The sequence below is a fragment of the Dysidea avara genome, chromosome 11 (assembly GCF_963678975.1).
Source record: "Dysidea avara chromosome 11, odDysAvar1.4, whole genome shotgun sequence".
Classification (NCBI taxonomy): domain Eukaryota; kingdom Metazoa; phylum Porifera; class Demospongiae; order Dictyoceratida; family Dysideidae; genus Dysidea; species Dysidea avara.
In genome coordinates, this window is record NC_089282.1 from 10,182,571 (window position 1) to 10,202,853 (window position 20,283).

General features: G+C 38.8%; 1 protein-coding gene and 1 long non-coding RNA gene across 2 annotated transcripts in view; one reads left to right on the top strand and one right to left on the bottom strand.

Annotated features, from left to right (window-relative positions):
* The window catches only part of LOC136239612 (uncharacterized), a 29,259-nt gene extending 15,324 nt beyond the window's left edge, over positions 1-13,935 (bottom strand). The window contains exon 1 of the long non-coding RNA XR_010693534.1: positions 13,837-13,935. This is a non-coding gene — a long non-coding RNA (uncharacterized lncRNA). The remainder of the gene's footprint in view (positions 1-13,836) is intronic.
* The window catches only part of LOC136239611 (protein lifeguard 4-like), a 46,014-nt gene continuing 39,631 nt past the window's right edge, over positions 13,901-20,283 (top strand). The window contains exon 1 of the mRNA XM_066030378.1: positions 13,901-14,071. Coding sequence (XP_065886450.1) covers positions 13,990-14,071 — 82 coding nt within the window. The 5' untranslated portion in view covers positions 13,901-13,989. The remainder of the gene's footprint in view (positions 14,072-20,283) is intronic.

The window sequence follows — 20,283 nt, forward strand, 5'->3', positions numbered from 1 at the left end:
TATATATATTATGAACTCTTGACTATATACACAACCCTGAGTATCTGTAACCTGTGTAACTTCAGTGTGGCCATGTAGCACCGTGTTTCCTTGTGTAACCCTGTGTAGCCTCATGTATGTAACTGAGTACTGTATATATCCTCATGTAACTCCTGTGTAACCTCATGTACCCTTAGGAATACTAGTGTATCCTCATGTTACTTTTAAGTATATGTGACTGGATTTGCGAAAAGGGGTCTTCCACACACATCCAATTGATAAACCATAACTCAGTACTCAAACAGTATAATATTAACCTGAAAATCTGTCTATCTACTAAACTATGTTGGTGCTCACTACTGACCACTTTTCAAGCCAATAGCTTGCTTCTATCTGAAGTTAGTTGGTAAACTATACCCCCCCAAAAAAACACCTTTGCTATAAAAAATGGCGCATCCAAGAAACTGCAAGTATCTGTAATTAATGGGTAGCTGATATCCAGAGCAGCCTCTGGATATCAGCTCTTCATAGTATTCCAGTGAGTGGTCCATTCTATTGTATTGGTATGGATTTTAAGGAAATGGACTTAAGTAAGAGTGGTAATTGCTATGCCTTAGTGTTTCAGGATTACCTGACCAAGTGGCCAGAGTTGTATGCTGTGGCAGATCGCAAGGCTACTACTGTTGTGAGGTGTTTAGCTGATATCATCTGGAGGCATGGAGTACCATCCCAGATTATCCACGATCATGCAGCTGAATTCTTGTCTGATGTCTTGCAAGAGACAGCACAAGTGTTAGGTGTGAAGCAATTGCCCACATCAGGAGGCTACCTACAGACCGATGGGCAGGGCTGCCCACAGGGGGGGGGCAACTGGGGCATTTTTCCCTGGGCCCCAGCCTGAAAGGGGCCCCAGGAGGCCCCCTTGAATACCTGTTTAAAAGATCGATATACTCTAATAGAGCAGTCAGTTCTAGATACTCTATTAGAGCAGTCACAGTATTCTTCAAAGGAGTAGTGTAGCAAGCTTATAAATAAGGAGGTATGGTTGGTGAGGGGTAGCTATTGTCATTATCAGCATGTAATGACTTTTTTTTTTTTGGTCTTCAACTTACAGCTTGGGTGAAGTTGTGATTCAGAATGGAAACCTACTAGTATGTGAGTTGTTTTTGTTTACTTTGACTTTAGAATGTACAGTCTGGGGCCCAACCTTTCTAATCGACATAAATCAGTATGTATAGCTACACTACAAAGGAAACAAGTATGGTGACAACTCTGTCTAAGCAGAATCTAAAGGAATTTTGTGTAGTGTGTGACCCACTTTAACTTTCTGCCCTGGGCCCTTTAATTTTTCTGGGTTGCCCTGCCGATGGGCTAGTAGAACGGCTAAATCGGACACTCAAGCAGATGTTGAGTAAGGTGGTAACTAAGGGCGGTAGAGACTGGGATGAGTTGTTGGGCCCAATTCTGTTTGCTTATCACACAGCCCCTCATTCATCCACTGGAGAGACACCATTTTCCTTGGTGTAAGACAGGGATGCCCAGGTTCCAACAAGCTTGGATTTTTATCAGCCAACCAGGAAGAGACATCAGGTCCATAAGCCAAGAGAACCCCAGACCGAGAGTGAGGAGCTAGTGGAGTTTCAACAACCTGTTGTTATAACTAGATGTGGCTGACCCATCCGTTAACCTTCTAGATACCAGACAACTGCTGTACCACAAGGTCCAGCCAAGAAAAGTGGGGGAGGTTGTAAGACCGTGGCAGCGACAAGCCAGGATCGGAAGAGTCCAGGAACAAGGGTGGAGGTCACATGAGCAAAAGGCGCAAAGAGAAGTGTGACCATGAGGAAGGAGCTGACTGACATTGTACTGTACATAGTAATAGTATTTAAGTAAATTTGCGATTGTAAATTGTCGTGATATTGTGATTAGAATCATGGCTCGGGCTAAGAACTGTGTCTGTAAAGGGGCGTTTCTACATAACAGTTTTACACGATGAAAAATTATTTACCTCACATACATCCTTAAATATTGTGGTACCATTAAAAACAAACATGTTTCTAAAAGAACAGCACACATTTAGGGTCCATACACAAGGAAGCAGTCGAAACACAAGCGGCAAAAAATGGGAGTTTTTAGTTGTATGCGCAATTTACGACAAGTCCAAAATGGTGTTTTCGACAGGCCACATGGATGAGAGAAATAGCATTCAATCAGTAAATTTCTGGCATATTTTCAAATAAAAACACTAGAAGAGATGATTTATGGAGATAATTATGCAGTTTGTTTAATCTTGAAATGTGCGGGCTGAAAGTATTTCAGTATTAGAATTAAACAAGAATTTAGCCACTCCCAATTTCACTTTGCTGTGGATAAACGAAAAAGAGTGCACAAAATCTGAGTCAACGAAAGTGATAAGGTTTGTATGGAGTACATCTAGTAGCTGTATGAAACTGTATATATTTGTGAAACAAATTTGTACTCTGTTAATATAGAAGAGGGTGTTATTCAGTATCTTGTTATACACAATTAACCATATATCACAGTGTTAAACAACTTTTGTGGATTGCCAAAATGTAAAAAATTTTAAAAGAAATTTTTGTAGTTCAGATATACAGTAGCTCTCTCAATAGTGAAAACATCTCAGTTGCTCCACACCTTTTGTACATGGACTGTGTAAGTAGAAATTCATAACATATGGACAATCCTTGTTACAGGTTCAGTAGCAATGGTATCAGCCTCAGTTTACACAAATGTAACCTTCATACAAAACTTCGCTAATGCTGAAAAAATTCTCGTACCTTATCCTGATGCTTAGAAATAGTTAAACCTGGGCAACCATATCGATGAAGTTTGGAACAAACTGGCTGCATGCCACCGTGATTTGATAACACTCACCCAAGTTAAAAGTGAAACTATCAAGATATTTCATGAGGAAATAAAGTTGAGTTAGTGAGATAGTCTGGACTCGTAACAAGGATTGCCCGGTCACAAAACTATTAATTCTTATGGGAAAGACATCACCATTGCAAATCCCTACATTAAATTTTGTGGATAAGATGCCTACAAAATCCATGCAATCTTTTTAACCCAAAAATTCTTGAGAAACAATCATTCCTGCTACTTTAGTTTCATATAGTGGTGCAAATGTTAAAAATAAATCATCAGTTACGACCTCTTCTACTAGGTCATACTCTTGCAGTGCATCTGGATTCGGCAACCTGTGTCCAATGGTAAGGGCTTCCCACAGCAAAATTCGGTGAGTTAGAGCATTGCTGTATGTTATGTAGATTTAAATGTTGTCCCACGGTATCCTGAATCTTTATTTTATTTAATCGTAATGACTGCTGGAAATTGATAGTTACTCAAAATGGATGCTTACCATAAGGTAGGAATTTTTTACTCAAGAAAATTTGACAAATTAGTTTAGTTGTAAACTATAAATTCATCAAATACTCATAAGTACCTTTAAAAGTATGTGTTTAGATCTATAATTTCTCGATTTTTGAGAACATTAACAGTACTGTAATTCACCAAAGCCGCTGAAATGTAGATTCATCAAATTTTCTTGTTGTACGGTATCTCTTTTCTGAGTCTCTGCTTCACAAATTTTTGTTCCTGTTAGCTTGTGAAATCCTGGGTCTTCCCCTCATTTAGTATGATGGTCTTCTAAAATTTCATGTGTACCCATGTACGTGTACTTGTGACGTTTGTACTGTACAGGTAACTGATGATAACCTTGGTTTGTTAAAGCTGTCAGAACAAACTGATTGTAACAGTTGCAGTGTCATACCATGATAACTCCGTTTTGGAATGAGAAGGCCCTTCTGAAGCAACAACAATTTGGCTAGATGAAAGTGGCCTTGGTACGTAAGTTGGTCAGTGTTGTGACTGCTCTCTTTCAGTGTAGCTAGCTATCCACTCCTCAATAGATTATAGCAACATTTTTTTTCTTTTGATCAATTTAAATGTATTTAGTAATACTATGGTGGATGTCCAGGCCTCTGCGTATCTCCACGACAGAGCAGTACTGTGTGGGATTTATCCTGGACACAATAGGAATGAAGTTCTTGAAGTACCCAAGTTATTGTTGAATTTTGATGGTAGAAACTTTCATCTCTGGTCAACTCAGAGTAGTAGCAGCAGTATTCTGGCACAGGAAGTCTAACTTTTATAGAAATTGTTGATTTAAAATGTGTAAAAATGCTATTTGTCAACAATTACTGTATGTGTAAACAGCAGCCAAAGTGCACAACTTTTTACAACATAATTATCAAGTTAGGGTTTTTGTCTAGTTTTGAAAATTAATTAGCAACACTAATAAGGCTTGAAACAAATTTGTACCACACCTTAAAACCACTCACCAATTTGAAGTTCATTCAGTGCTTTGTAGCTAGTTGCTAACTAACTGCAGCTGCCGAATTTGGTTGCTGTGGGAAAGACAAGTGACGTGTTGTTGCATGACACCCAGTCTCGTGGCGCCCGACCCTAAAAAGAGGGTCTGGTGAAACTCTGTACAAAAAAATTGAGCTCTGAAATGTTTATCAGATGACATTTACGTGTCACGTAAGTGCATTGTTTACGTCACAACATCCATTCAACCAGATATCCCCCCGCTTACAGCATCACCAACTAATGGCGTTTCTTTATTTATTCAACATTATAATAACCCAACAGAATTTTTATGGCCGTTTTCTCAATGATTTTAAGCAGTAAAGTCACCGGATGTAATTAGCTATAAGCTACGTATCTTTTGAAATGTACACATTACATAATCAATTTGAAATGAAACGATCTGATTGGAGCTTCCAACATTCCGGCAGCACCAAACTGTTTGTACACAATTTCAACCAGACCCTCTTTTTAGGGTCGGGCGCCACGAGACTAACTGCAAACAGGAAAGAGCGTTGCATCTGGAAACTACAAGCGTTTGTAGTCAGATAGTGTTCTACCTGAAGAAACGCCTGTTTCTTCGTGGGAAAACAAGCTGTGCAACCATAGATATTATAAGACAAGACTGTTGGCATGATGGTCTGTTGTTCTTAATCTAATAAAGATACCAACTCAAAACAAAGCCTATCAGGTGTATTTTATCACAGGCAATCACCTTGGAAACTAGAGGTGTGCGATGACTAATTTAGACAACACATCTCAATATTTCCTTTGAACTTATCTCGATTATCCAACATATCTCGATAACTGAAACAATTATTTGTTTTAGTAAACTGCCAATAATTTACGGAAGTTTACTATTATCTAGTTTAATAAACCTATCATCCATATCTCGATAAGTCTTATGATAATCAAATATATCTAGATAATTGCACACCTCTATCGGAAACTCAAAAGATGCTTGTGTGGATGCCCATTAGTGAAATAGGAAAAACGATACAACTGACAAAAATCATAGATACTAGATTTATAATAGGGATTGGCAACGCACTATAAAATTATTATTTTCATATATCAATGCGCATTTCGCTGTTTCGCTGGTGAAGTAGAAAATGGTGGAGCCTTTGAGTGACTGGCACTTGAGCAGGCGTGCAGTGCACGTATTCTTCATGCGTTAAAGCTGAAGTGATGGCTATATGAAATACATTGGATGGGTAAGTTTCTTATTTGTGTGTTTTAGTGTGCTGTCATTTTGTTGTTTACTGTGGAGTTCAACGCTATTTACAGTTGTGTAGCTTTTTTGAAGTGACACAACGTTCCTAAACGATGTTAACATTTCCCATGCTCGAATTTTGACCTTGGAAATGTTAATGGATCAATATTTCTAACAATAGGGGCATTGTTTGAGAGGGAATGCTTATGTACAGGGCATTTGAGAGCGATATTTGTACAAGTTTGTGTAATTTTACTGAGCTTCATGAAGTACTGGCTGAAGAATTTCCATGGTTCAGTACAAATGTTTACTTTGGAGAATGTGACTCCATATCTAGTTTACAAATACTTTTGTGTAGGCAGAGTTTAAAATTAGCAACAGAAAATTTCACATGTATAGTCTTGGCATCAGAACTATGATGAAAGGAGAGAAATTACAAGAAATTCAAGGTTGGAAGACCACCTAAGAACCAGAGGGAAGAATATAACAGATAATGATCTAGTGTGTGCTCTTTAGCAAAGGTCTCAAACTGGGTTTTTGGAATTACATTGATGCTATTGCTGAAAGCTTTGCTTTAATGTGTGTGTGCGTGGTTGCTATACTGTTAACAAAAGCTTTGCTTTTGTGTGCATGTGCGTGTGTGTGACTTTGTAGTACAAAAGTGAGTTTTTGTGTGTGTGCTGCATTACCAACACATAGGGGTGCAATGAATGACATTCTTTTTGAACTTGTTTCAAACAAATTATTCTCTTCACGAATATAATTATGCACATAATAATAATATGACTTTTACCAACTACCTCAGTAAACAATTTAATGAAATTGCATATTGCACAAAGGTATGTATCTAATTTCTTTTGGTATTAGTCTCACATGCCAGACATTTTGTTTGGGGATTGCAAGTAAATCACATGGTCACTGTTCTCAATATTCCATGACCACAGCTGGAGTGTTGATAGGGCTAACTTGTATACCTGTAAATCAGGAAAAATTTGACACTACATATTTTCGTCTATTAAAATTTCGACTCTATATATTTTCATCGCTTGCATGATCAATGAATTTTTTTGACGGAATAACTAGGTATACGTTAATATTTGTATGAGCAAATTGTCCGTATAATAGTTTAAAATAATTCGTCATTTTAATTTTCCTCGATACAGCCAGCGACGAAAATATTTTGACGAATTTTTCCTGATTTACGGTAGTTACATTCTTTGCACAGCAAATGATTGAATGTGGATTACAGAATCTTTTTTTGCTGAACTTTGAAAGTACTGTGGGCTTAGGTTCTTGACTTACCCCAATACAGAGTTGAATTACACATATGTAAATTTATCACTTTTAGTGCAAAAAAATATGATGACATAATTTATTGTATTGGGAAAGCTGCCCACATAAAATGTCTGGCAGGAGAAGTTACTCTGGTGTAATGATTCACAGGGTTCTGCCCATACTGGTTGGCAATGGTTCAAAGCAACCAGTACCCTCTTAAATCCGACCAGTACAATTCTTACACATATCACTGATACACATGCAATGTACCCTAATATATCAGTTCATGTTAACTTTAGGCCACCACTCAGGAATTTCTGGGCAGAACCCTGAATTATGATTTATTTGTGGTGTGTTTATGTAGTAGTCTTAATTTGATTTTTGATTGATTGTAATGCTAGGTAAGCTGTTAACATCTGAGTGAGCAGTTGCAGAACCAACAGACCTGCTAGCAGACTAGATTGAGTCAGAAGTATAACACAAAACAAGCTGCAACAGGCCCATGCAAGAGTAGAGCAAGAACCAACCTCCTAGTCGGATTTGCAAATGTTTACATCATGTAGTTTCAAATGACATGTATATAATAGCCTGGCAAGGTGTATTTTTTGTAACTGAGTTGTGTGGCACATGAATCAATGCTGTATAGGGTGTACGAACTGTGCTATGTTTGATCCTGTGTGACAGTACTGCCTCATGGAACGGATGTCCCTCATTGTTGAGACCAAGGATGATGCTTCACTGACTTCAAATTCAGTTTACAATCTGGTATACATAATAGGTCTTACTCCTACTCAAATCCAGGAGCTGTAAAAGGAGGGGCACACCCCAGTCCGCCACAGTATCTCATTTGAACTTGAATGGTCTAAACTGATGGAGTGTAATCATCAATGCCGACTTTAAAGGTTCAGATATACTCTAATAAAGCAGTCAATAACTCTAATAGAACATTCGGTGCGGCCTTGAAGTAAGATTCTGTACAGGTAAGCCAGAGAGAGATGTGAGGGTGTCCTATAGTTAAATTCATGCTTTAGCAGATTAGCTACAGCTTCTCGGCATACTTTTGTCCAGATACAATGTGGGAGAGGGAAAATTGTTCCGTCCCTGATCCGCCATTAGAAAGATGGGAAGAGAAAGTTATTAATCTCAGCTGCTTAACTCTCATCTATTAGTCTAGTCTTCTCACTGTCGCAACACGAGAGATAAATACGCAACTGAGCCTTCACTGCACAAACACGCAAGGCAGGTTTCACCAAGGGGTACGACACCTCTACAAATCATGTACACCCTTCAGTTCCAAATCACAAATCTACAGCGATTCGCCCATCGCAAGTAATTAATGCTACTTGAAAACTAGTCTCGAAAATATATTTATAAACAATACAAGCTTACAGTGATACAATACTAGTTCTTAATCAAGAACTAATGTCTTTCAGAACCCAGTAATAACCTTAAAAATCACACTATGGCAATCACGCGTGACGTTTCAAATCAAGTTTCAAATCACAAATCCAATTTCAAATCACAAAGTGATTCCAAATCACGTACAGATTTGCGAAGGTGTCGGTCCTGTCGGACCCCTTGGGTTTCACTTCCGTACTGAAATTCCATTACGCATGCTAGTAAGAATCCTTAACGGAGCTACGTACCTTTAAAGATTAAATCTTCGTGGAAACACATGAAACATTCTCAGTAGTATACGAGGTATGGGGTATAATACCATACCTGTTTCAGTGCCCATACAAAAGTCTCAATAGTAGCAGTGAAATTTATCCCGTATTTCACTGGTAGCAGTGAAAAAGTTGTAATTGCAATTTCATTGGCTAGAATTTATGTTAACAATTAGTGTTGACACGTGTTTAGTACATAGTGACAAATTGCATACATGGCAACGCTAATGCACAGCATGCGCATATGCAGCGAGTATGGTATTAACTGGGAATAGCATGGGTAGCAGTGAAATTTGGGATAAATACCACTCTTGTTGTATTGGAAATGGTAAATTTCACTCGGCTTCGCCTCGTGAAATTTATCCCCATTTCCAATACAACACTCGTGATATTTATCCCAAATTTCACTGCTACCCATGCTATTACTAGTACGTATAGGTCAGCTTGAAATTTCCTAACAGTATTACGGGAAAGCGAAACGCGGATTATTTCCGTTTACACCTCCGTTGCCATAAGTCACGAATTTGTTGCCATAACATCTCTAAAGTCACAATACAGTATCACTATTTAATACCATACCTGTTTCACTGCCCATACAAAAGTCTCAATAGTAGCAGTGAAATTTATCCCATATTTCACTGACAGCAGTGAAAAAGTTGTAATTGTAATTTCATTGGCTAGAATTTATGTTAACAATGTAGTGCCAATTAGTGTCGACACGTGTTTAGTACATAGTGACAAATTGCGTACATAGTGACAAATTGCGTACATAGCAATGCTAATGCACAGCATGCTTATATGCAGCGAGTATGGTATTTAATACCATACCTGTTTCACTGCCCATACAAAAGTCTCAATAGTAGCAGTGAAATTTATCCCGTATTTCACTGGTAGCAGTGAAAAAGTTGTAATTGCAATTTCATTGGCTAGAATTTATGTTAACAATTAGTGTTGACACATGTTTAGTACATAGTGACAAATTGCGTACATAGCAACACTAATGCACAGCATGCATATATGCAGCGAGTATGGTATTAACTGGGAATAGCATGGGTAGCAGTGAAATTTGGGATAAATACCACTCTTGTTGTATTGGAAATGGTAAATTTCACTCGGCTTCGCCTCGTGAAATTTATCCCCATTTCCAATACAACACTCGTGATATTTATCCCAAATTTCACTGCTACCCATGCTATTACTAGTACAAATAGTAATACTGTATTGTGACTTTAGAGATGTTATGGCAACAAATTCGTGACTTATGGCAACGGAGGCGTAAACGGAAATAATTTCCCGTAATACTGTTAGGAAATTTCAAGCTGACCTATACTACCCCATACCAGCAGTGAAAAAGTTGTAATTGTAATTTCATTGGCTAGAATTTATGTTAACAATGTAGTGCCAATTAGTGTCAACCCATGTTTAGTGTGTTTAGTATATACTGCTGATTGCACAAATCTTTAAAAATTGCGTGTCTGTGTGCACACAAGATTAAAACATTTTGTTTCATGGAACAGGTTGCTGATGTCGGGGACTAAGATGCCCAACGTAAGCAACTTGTTCCGTGAAACAAAACACTTTAATTCTTGTGTGCGCATACACGCATGCGCCACGCAATTTTTAAAGATTCGTGCAATCAGCAGTACGCAATTTTTAAAGATTCGTGCAATCAGCAGTACCGCTGATTGCACGAATGTTTAAAATTGCGGAGCGTATGAATTGCGCATGCATGTGTACAGGGCAGACTCATACGACGATACTTCAGGTACGTGAGATGGCAGTTCAAGTACTAATGCGTATTATTTAGAAACACTGTGTAGTGTCCAGTCTCAATTCAAGCTACGCCTTCTACTCAGACTAGTACTGCTCAAACTGTTGATCATACTGTATTGACAGGGACTGAAGAAACTTTCGCGTATTCTGTCATGATTATACCCAAGAAAAAGAATGAGTTCACTATCGAGAAAGTTCATGGAGTAACTAGAAAGTTTTCTTCGCTAGACGAATTGACAAGCAATGTTTTTAAGTATTTGCCAGCCACTTATGGCTACATAGAACCTGGACATGGTTCAAAGGGCAAAAGACATTGGCTAACCTCAGAAAATGATCTGACAGAAATGTATAACATCTATAATGGAAAAAAGGAAATACTTTTGTGGTGCTCCAAAGAGAAGCATACTGATGAGCCTGACACAGGAGGCGAGCCATCTAATAAACGTGCTAAAACATCTCATGAGGGTCATGTTGATAAAATGGCCGAAGTCGAGACGATTGAGGACAAATTGAGGGAAAAACATGAAGGTGTTTACACGGAAGAGCAACTAAGATGCTGGGCGCATCTCATACAAATGAAAAAGCATACATCATATGATGTGGCTCCAAACAAGCCATTTTGGAAAGTGTCTAAGATGCTCTCTGATAAAGATAAAGGTGACCGTAGCAGCTGCACAGTGTCACCTAGCAAGAGGGTAAACCTAAGGGGGCAGTGCGTCACGCAATTATTACAACTGCACCAACTCTTGGAGAGAGGGGGTATTACTCAACAGCAGTATGATGACATGCAAGGTTCTATCATGGGAGAAGTTAAAAAGTTTGTAGTAAAGTAATGTAGATTTAAAGCATTGTACTGACTCAGTTATTACATGATTTTTTACACAATGTGAGTGCGTGTGTGTCTGTAAAGTCATAGTCATTAATATCCACAATGTTGAATCCATGCAGTGCATAGTTCTGCAGTGACACTACTAAATGCTGACTTGATTAATTGTACTGGTGGAATAGCAAATATTATGTCTTCATGCTCCTTCAAATATTGTTTAACATGGTTAAACAACAGCTCTATGGGATTCATATCTGGACTGTAAGGTGGCAGGTACAACACCAAGATTCCAGCATTTAGGAACAGCTCACTGACTTGCTGGACATGATGTATTGAACAGTTGTCCATTACCACAATCGACTTTGGATTGTGACCATCAAATGGCATCATCTCAGGAATCAGTGAGCCATGAACAAAGTCAAAAAATGTTTCTCCATTCACGGAGTTGGGTGTTGTTTCCAGGGAAATTAGTCCATCTGTACATATGGCAGCAATAGATGAGATGCGCTAACCTCTCACTAGCAAATGTTGGATTGCTGCTCTTTCACCACTGAAGGCATAGCCATACTTCCTAAGCATATCTTTGAAATTGCATCCTGTTTCATCAACCCAAACAAATTTTTCTTGTGAAAATATGATGGTGTTTGCCATGAACAGGGCTCGGAAAGCCATTGACCTATGCAAAGCAATCCTCTGGACCTTTTTGCGAGTGAACCCAAAACGGGCAAGCAGCCTGCACAAGGTTGAACTGGAAACACTTGTACCGATTATTTGTAAAACCTTACTGGTTATTTCTTTTAACTGTAAAGATGGTGAGTCTAGTATTAAATTTATGATATAAATCTCATGGTATCGGTCTAATTTTCGATCACGCTTCGGGTGCTTCTTCACGTGTACATCTCCAGTTTGTGTGAAGCATTTCAAGACATTGCAAACAGTTCCAGTCGAAATCCCAAGATTCTTAGCAATGTCAGTCAACGTCAAGCCCATGGCTACTCGCTGCCAAACGATTCGCCATCTTAAGTCTCTTGAATACGCTCTGGTTTTACCTGGTTCGATCAATCTTACTGTAGCCATAATTATAGCTATGTGCACGTAACTGTGCGGCAATTTGAATCTCGCGCTATTTAACTGCGCATGCGTTAAAATAATGCCACGCAATTTTTAAAGATTCGTGCAATCAGCAGTACTGCTGATTGCACGAATCTTTAAAAATTGCTGATTGCACGAATCTTTAAAAATTGCTGATTGCACGAATCTTTAAAAATTGCGTGGCGCATGCGTGTATGCGCACACAAGAATGAAAATGTTTTGTTTCACGGAACAAGTTACTTACGTTGGGCATCTTAGTCCCCGACATCAGCAACCTGTTCCACGAAATAAAATGTTTTTAATTTTGTGTGCGCACAGACGCATGCGTCACGCAATTTTTAAAGATTCGTGCAATCTGCAGTACTGGGGTTTTCAAGTCCGTTGTCCTATGTATTTTGGCGCATGCGCTTAGCAGTGCGAAAGAAATGGCAGATTCAAGTGAGATCAGGTAACTGTGTGTGCCCTATTATGATGGATGATTGTAAATTTGATAAAACTATTACTCACTGTGTTGTTGTGACTCCTTTATCACCAGTGAATGGCCCTTCGGTTAGTAGGTTTTTAGCACATGCGCAATTATAATAGGACAACGGACTTGAAAACCCCGGTAGTGACAAATTACGTACATAGCAATGCTAATGCACAACATGCGTATATGCAGCGAGCATAGGCGGATCTAGGAGGCACTGTCAGGGGGGGCCAAGGAGTTTTAGTGTATAACAGCATCTATTCCACTAAGAGGAATTCTAGTACACAGGTTATATTCAGTTGTATAACTATATTCAGTATAGCTGGATGAATGATAGACATACAATTTTAAGATTGTAGTTAGAGAAAATTTTTAAAAATTAGACCTCCTAGGTTTGAATTTGGGAGCATTTTTGGTAACATTTAGCTAAAAAGTGTATGCTTGCAATGTATATAAAGATTAGTTAGCCTATCTGAGATAAAACCTGTTTGATGGTAAAGTGTAATAAATCAAAATATAAAGGTGTAGCTAGCATTGTTGACATTAGAATTGTGACTGTTCTATTAGAGTAGTGACTGCTCTATTAGAGTATCTCGATCTTGGCACAAAAACTTAAACTTACTTTCTTTATAATGTACAGTATAACTGTAAAGTACATTTATAACTGTTGTCTTCTATTTACCCATTGGCTTTCTATACTTCTGAATACAGTATGAATGCATGATTCCAGTTTCTGGTATCAATATAGTACTGTGAGTCCAAGGGGGGCAAGGGAAGGCACAGCACCCCTTGGCCCCCCCTCAGATCCGCCTATGGCAGCGAGTATGGTAGTAACTGGGAATAGCATGGGTAGCAGTGAAATTTGGGATAAATACCACTCTTGTTGTATTGGAAATGGTAAATTTCACTCGGCTTCGCCTCGTGAAATTTATCCCCATTTCCAATACAACACTCGTGATATTTATCCCAAATTTCACTGCTACCCATGCTATTACTAGTATAAATAGCGCGTCAATACAGCATAAATTTGTAATTTCGCTACCTCCACTGAAAGAGAAAGGAAACTAAAATGGCGCATTTTTCAAAATGCGAATACGCACCTTTTCGTACAAAAACTAGACCAATATGTACAGCAGGTTATAATATGACTAACAAGTCGATAAATCATCGATTTTCAGGTTCTACAGTGACTTCCCAGCGTCCAAAGGTAATTATTTTTCCTAGCGCGGATAACAGGACAAGAGTGCCTACGTCACAACTATAGTGAAAACCGTTCCAATCCTATGGTGTGGTAAAGGTGTAAAAAATGGAGTATTCGTCTGTTTTTAATGAGTTGGAGTACAAAGGAGAAGCATCAGTTTACCAGGCCGAGGTTGCAATTAGACTTGGTAAGCATAACCTATGGCATAACGTTTATACAAAGACTACCGTTGCCATTTCATTCTACTGTATTTCATAACATATTTCTTACTCAGAGAACTTCAACCAATGTAACTTATCTAAATTTGTGTATGTATGTATCGTACAATACGATAGTAGGTTTGGGCGTGGCCGACCAACAATACCTAAAAACCAGCCTCAATTTTCAGTATTATAAATAACTAAACCCAGACAAGCCTTCAGATCGATTCGAATCACTTTCAATAAGTTGCTACAGAATTTTAAAAATTACGGAGTGGCTATTCGTACGGCACTCACGTATGAATAGACCTTATTCACTGAATTAATTTCATAGCGCTTATAACTCGTTGCGAAGGAGATGTCCGCCAATATTCGCCATTTGCAGTACCAAAACCATAGTAACATCACAATTCTCCGCCAAATTCGCCATTTGCAGTACCATAACTATGGTAACATGATAGCAACCGTTGTGCTCGCCCAGTTTTAGAACTCAAAATGGCGTCCGAAAGACCATCACCATGGCAAATAGAGTGCCTTGTATGGCTTCGCGTGACATCAGAGGGCGCTTATTGTTCTAAATGAATAAGGTCTATAGTTCTTAGGCTATTTGTACGGCAGTCTCGTGATTCATAATAAACGAGCTAGTTCAACTATTTTTGCATTCCGGAAACTACAAGTGGCTTTTGGCGCGTAAGTTTGGTGGTGTGAACGTCTGGTACATCTTTGACTAGAGTGCTTTGGAATGGTGGATTTTATTGTGATGCAATATCGACGTTTCAGCAAGCCAAATTATCGGCCGAATTTGTGCAACTCTGTACGCCAGACACCCTGACGATTTTCCGGCGAGGAGCTGAATCATTTGAATCAGCGTCGGCAACACGTGCATCAAAGAAGTACTCAGAAAGGGACCATATAGTTGTAGAACGAGTAAGTATTACCGGATTAGTGATCATGTCTAAATAATAGATTGTACAGTTGGCAGCCATGCACTTCTAGCTCGACTTCTAGATTAGCAGCCACCCATTGTCACCACTTAAAATGAACAGACATCATTGTAAACTTTCTACTTTGCAGCAATTCATTGAACAGTCACCCTTGCTACAAGATAAGCAACAGTCCCAACTACACTGCTGCAATGTACTTGACGGATTGATCACATTAAGTGTCTCTCAGCTACACATAACTAGTATGACAAGTCTCACTCCCAGCTATGTGTGATGAGTTAAGTGTCTCACTTCCAGCTATGTGTGACAAGAGTTGAGTGTCTCATTCCCAGCTACACACAACCGACTAGTATGACAAGAGTTAAGTGTCTTACTCCCAGCTACACTAGTATGGCAAGAGTTAATGCTGCTCATCAGCTCTTACGTGACCAATCTCATGACTTCCAGGGCACAATCACAATCTTAAGAACTCCAGACTGTATTTCAAGTTTTACTGAATGCTGTGTTATGGAAATGCTTACACCAACTACGATCACTGGGTAGCAATCAAGCCCATGTCAGATTCCGAAGTTGCATATGTCACACAACTGATGTTTGAAATAAATCGTTACCTTTGCTAATTCTTGATCAGCATAAATTCTTCAGGTCCATCTTGGAAAGTGCAAATGCAAATTGATTACTGGGCTGTATATTTCTGTAATGATTTTTGTTCTGGCAGAGATCTAATCATGCCATTATGACCACAAGGTAATTCATGGTCATCTTATTCTAGCTGACATATAGTATACATGCTTGTATTTTTGTACATTAGCTCTAGCTAGGTAGCATTAGTTTGTGTACAACTATCTGAATATTGATTTTGTGATTATTATTATTATAAAAATTATGCATGTTCTTACTGAGGCTACAATGTGTACATAGTACAAGTGAGCATGCAGTATCACTGTACCATGCATGGAAACTCAATAAGTCAGCTGAGCTTGAATGAGTTGTCAACACATATCCAGGCTCTGGGTTGGAGCAAAAAAGGTCAAAGCCTGCTGACAATGGCAGTCCTTAACACACTGCACTGCATAATTTGCTACACTGCTTCTCTGAATAGTGTGACTGCTTTATTGGAGTAATTGACTGCTTTATTACAATATCTCGATCTCACATACCAAAACTCTTTGGTATGGCATAGGCCCACCCCTAAACATGCACTGTATGTCAATCTCTGTCACTGAGGAGGCAGCTGATCGTTGCCAACTAATAGCTTTTTGGAAATTTGTAGTTACACCTTAGTTACGTGATCGTACGAATAGCATGTGAGCTATTCGTACGCGGTACCATCGTATAAATAGCTGTTTTGCTATTCATACGGACCGCCGTACGAATAGCACAAGGTGATTTCATAGTTATTCGTACGTGACCGTACAAATAGCACGTGAGCTATTCGTACGTGACTGTACTAATAGCACGTGAGCTATTCGTACGTGACTGTACTAATAGCACATGGGCTATTCGTACGTGCCCGTACGAATAGCAACGGCCTAAAAATTATTAGACCCCTGTGGTCTGAAGTCCAACTATTACTTAAACAGAATTTTCTAAGTAATAGTTAGACCCCTGTGGTCTGAAGTCTAACTATTTCTTAAACAGAATTTTCTAATGATTGACTGCCTGACTGACCATAGGTACAGTGTGTCTGCTACTTGGCCCCCCAGGCCACATTCAATTCCCAGGTCATATGATTGGATTTGAAGGAGGCCTGTATGGAAGCCATACATGGCATCAGACTGAAGTGGATCAAGTGATTGGTCCCAGTTATGACTTATTTCAGTGGTTTACTATGCTCCAGTAAACAAACCATTGCTACAGAGTTACAGGTACTGGGATAGCCCCACCAGTACAGAATATGTTAAGTTAATGGTTCTTTGACAATCTCTCACACCGTAACTAATGAGGAAACCATACTCTTTGAAGGAATTAGTAAAATACGGAATAATGAAATAAGCAAAACTTATCTTTGCAGATTGTACAAATAGTTATATGCTCTATAGTAATTATACTTTATTTACCTTGTAACAGCTCTGCATGGCGCACCACGGCGATGGATAGAACAGCAGCTGGCGAGCATTAAATGAGACGAGCACACAACCAATCACCCTAGCACTATCTACCTTCGCTAACTTTACTTACCTACACTCTTGATTCAAACCTGAAGAGTTTTGAAATCCATTTAAAGAGTAAAGACACACAACCACTGGACTTCCCTACTGAACTCTAGTGTGACTCTAATAAATTCGGTCGTATGCATATGAAGGGCAGCTAGTTTACCTAAGAATAGAACTAGATATTGGCGTTTTGTAGCTAAATCAACTAAGGAGTATAGATAAGTAAGTTTAGCGAAGGTAGATCATTCTAGGGTGATTGGTTGTGTGCTCGCTCGTCCCATTTAATGCTCACCCAGCTGCTGTTTAGCTATCCTTTGCCATGGCGTGCCATTCAGAGCTGTTGCAAGGTGTAAATAAATTATGATTGCTATAGAGCATGTAACTATTTGTACAATCTGAGTTTTGCTTATTTCGTTATTCCGTATTCCGCGTTTTACTAATTCCCACTCTTTGAATATTTCAGCTGTACAGGGCAATACACCTGTATGTGTACATTGATATAAATTACATGTTTGCAATGTAGCTATGTTTTGCGTCAGTTCTTTTGAAGGTACACTGAATTTATAATTTGGTAGTGCATCTTGAGCTCTTGCTTGACGGTCATCAGTATACTGTCATTCACTGTTCTCTGATTGTGTAGCTTGGATAATTTCTTCAATTTTTGTGTCAGATTCTGTCTTTCGTCCCCACACCATACAGCTTTGGTTTCAGAGAAATCCATCACACTCTTTGCACCCCCCTAGTGTGGTAGCAGTTGATGGTATGGTAAATTAATATCTAGCATTGGTTATGTGTCTACTAAAAGTTCACAAATGAAAAGTGGTAAGTAGTGAATTTATACAATATGACGAATGATACAATAAATCCAGTTTGCCTATTGCACTACACACTTGACATACAGTGTAGAGGTATCGAAACAAAACTAGCTAAGCTGCTTCCCAACACAGACAATTTGTGAAAAGTTCACAAGAATGAGATGGTGTGGCCACGACTTAAAATTCGCTTACCTCTTGACATACTAGTGGCTTGTTTATTACAAACAGCCTCTTCTGGTCGCACATGAATTCCTGTTATTGTGTACAAGGCTAGGTTAACCAATTCGTCAAGTTCAAAGCTGACAAATAAATTCATTAGAAATATTGTCGCGCTCGTAACTATGCACAGTACCTATGGCCACTAACTAGCGCAAGTGAAACACTGATGTTTTCTTGAGCTCGTTACATCACATTGAGAATGTGTACAGAGACGTCACTCGAGTTACTTCCATTTCCAATCCCTTTGGTATACTGTATCTACTGACTGATTCCTTCAGACAAGTGTAACTCGATAGCGGCTAAGGCTATGGGCCCTGTTTGATGTTGCTTCGGCCCGAGAGGTTCCTTTTGGTATGTACAATGCATTCTTCATGGACTTTCCAGCGTCCTGCTTTCATCTTGGCTGACAGTAAAAGATGTCAAGTTTGCAGTAGCATGTTCCCTCATAACGTAAATAATCCGTATTTTTCATAGTGGCTACTTTGATTGCAGAGGTGCTTTTCGAGCAGTTCTTGATTCATAATGCTGTGTAACGGGTTGAACATAGCTGACAACAAAGCGTATGTGTGGGTTCACCAGTCTTAATTAGGGGTGTACCAATATATGACATTTTCACTATTTACCGATATTCCGATATTTACATAGTCTTAACACCGATAACCGATTCTATTACCAATATTTATATTTGAGTGATTAGACTTGTTAACTGTAATATTTGAACTGTAAAACACGTTAGGCTAACATTGACTGTTTTACACACTGTGACAACTTTAAACTATAGCTATACTTGTATCATGGAAGTGTAATAAGCTAATACTTGTATCCCACTATTTTCAAGTTATACTTGATTGACAGTAGCATTTCAGCCTTCTCTGCTGTAAGCCGTGATCTATGATCATCATAAATGTTTCCTGCTCCAGAAAAGAGTCTCTCCAAGGGCATGCTGGTAGGTGGAGCACTTAAGTATCGTCTTGCTATTCTCGCTAAAAGTGGGTATCTTCGCTGATTCTCGTTCCACCAAACATAGGGATTACCTTTTTGAAAACAGATCAAAGGCTCCCTTAGGTAACTGTTTAATTCCATTCCACTGGTACCTACACTGTCATCACTACATTCCCCCAAGTCCTCTAATATTTCACTCATACACTCCCTCACTTTACTGGAGCACGCACTAGTACCATCATCAGTACACTGCCTTTTGTTTGGTGGTTCATTCACTTCATCACACATATCAATGATACGTTGCTTAGCAAATTCTTTTGTAGCTGCCGTAGCAAAAAATTTGTCTTTATATCTAGGATCCAGTATTGTGGCAATAATCAACTCTTCATGTTTTTCAACGTCTTCAAATCTTTGCTTCAGTGAACTTAAAATTTCACCCTTCATGGTTTGAATACCAGAATCATTGTGATGTTTGGTGAGTGACTTTTCTAGTGTTCTTAGTAATGGTATCAACACTGATGCAGCTGCTGCATCAGTGGAAATCATTTTTGTTATTTCCTCTACAGGTTCAAGCGTGGCAATAATCTTCCTGACAAGATCAAATTGATGGGTGTTCAACATAGTGATGGAGCCATACTCAGTGGCATACGCTGCCAGTGCCATCTTTTGTGTGTTGATTGATTGTAGCATGTAAAGAGAGGAATTCCACCTTGTCGGCTCATCTTGTTGTAATCTATTTTTTTATCAATACTAAGTTTGTCCTGTATTTCATCTAGCTGATGATAAGCTAAAGTTGAACGTTTAAAGTAGCCAACTATTCCGCGACTTATGGTTAAAACATCAATGACGACATGCTGTGAAAGGATACCTTCGTTCACAACAAGTTGAAGGGTATGTGCAAAGCATCTTAAGCTGGGTAGCATGGCATCTCGTGAAGCTTTTTTCATATTGTTAGCATTATCATGTATTATTAAATGAATTCATGTTTTATTAATTCCCCAGTTCTTTAACATGTCCTCTAGCTTTTCATAAATATACTCACCGGTATGAGAGCCTTCACATTTGTGTGCATGAAGCACTGCTGATATTCGTTTAAACTCTTTCGTGACCCAGTGAGCTGTTA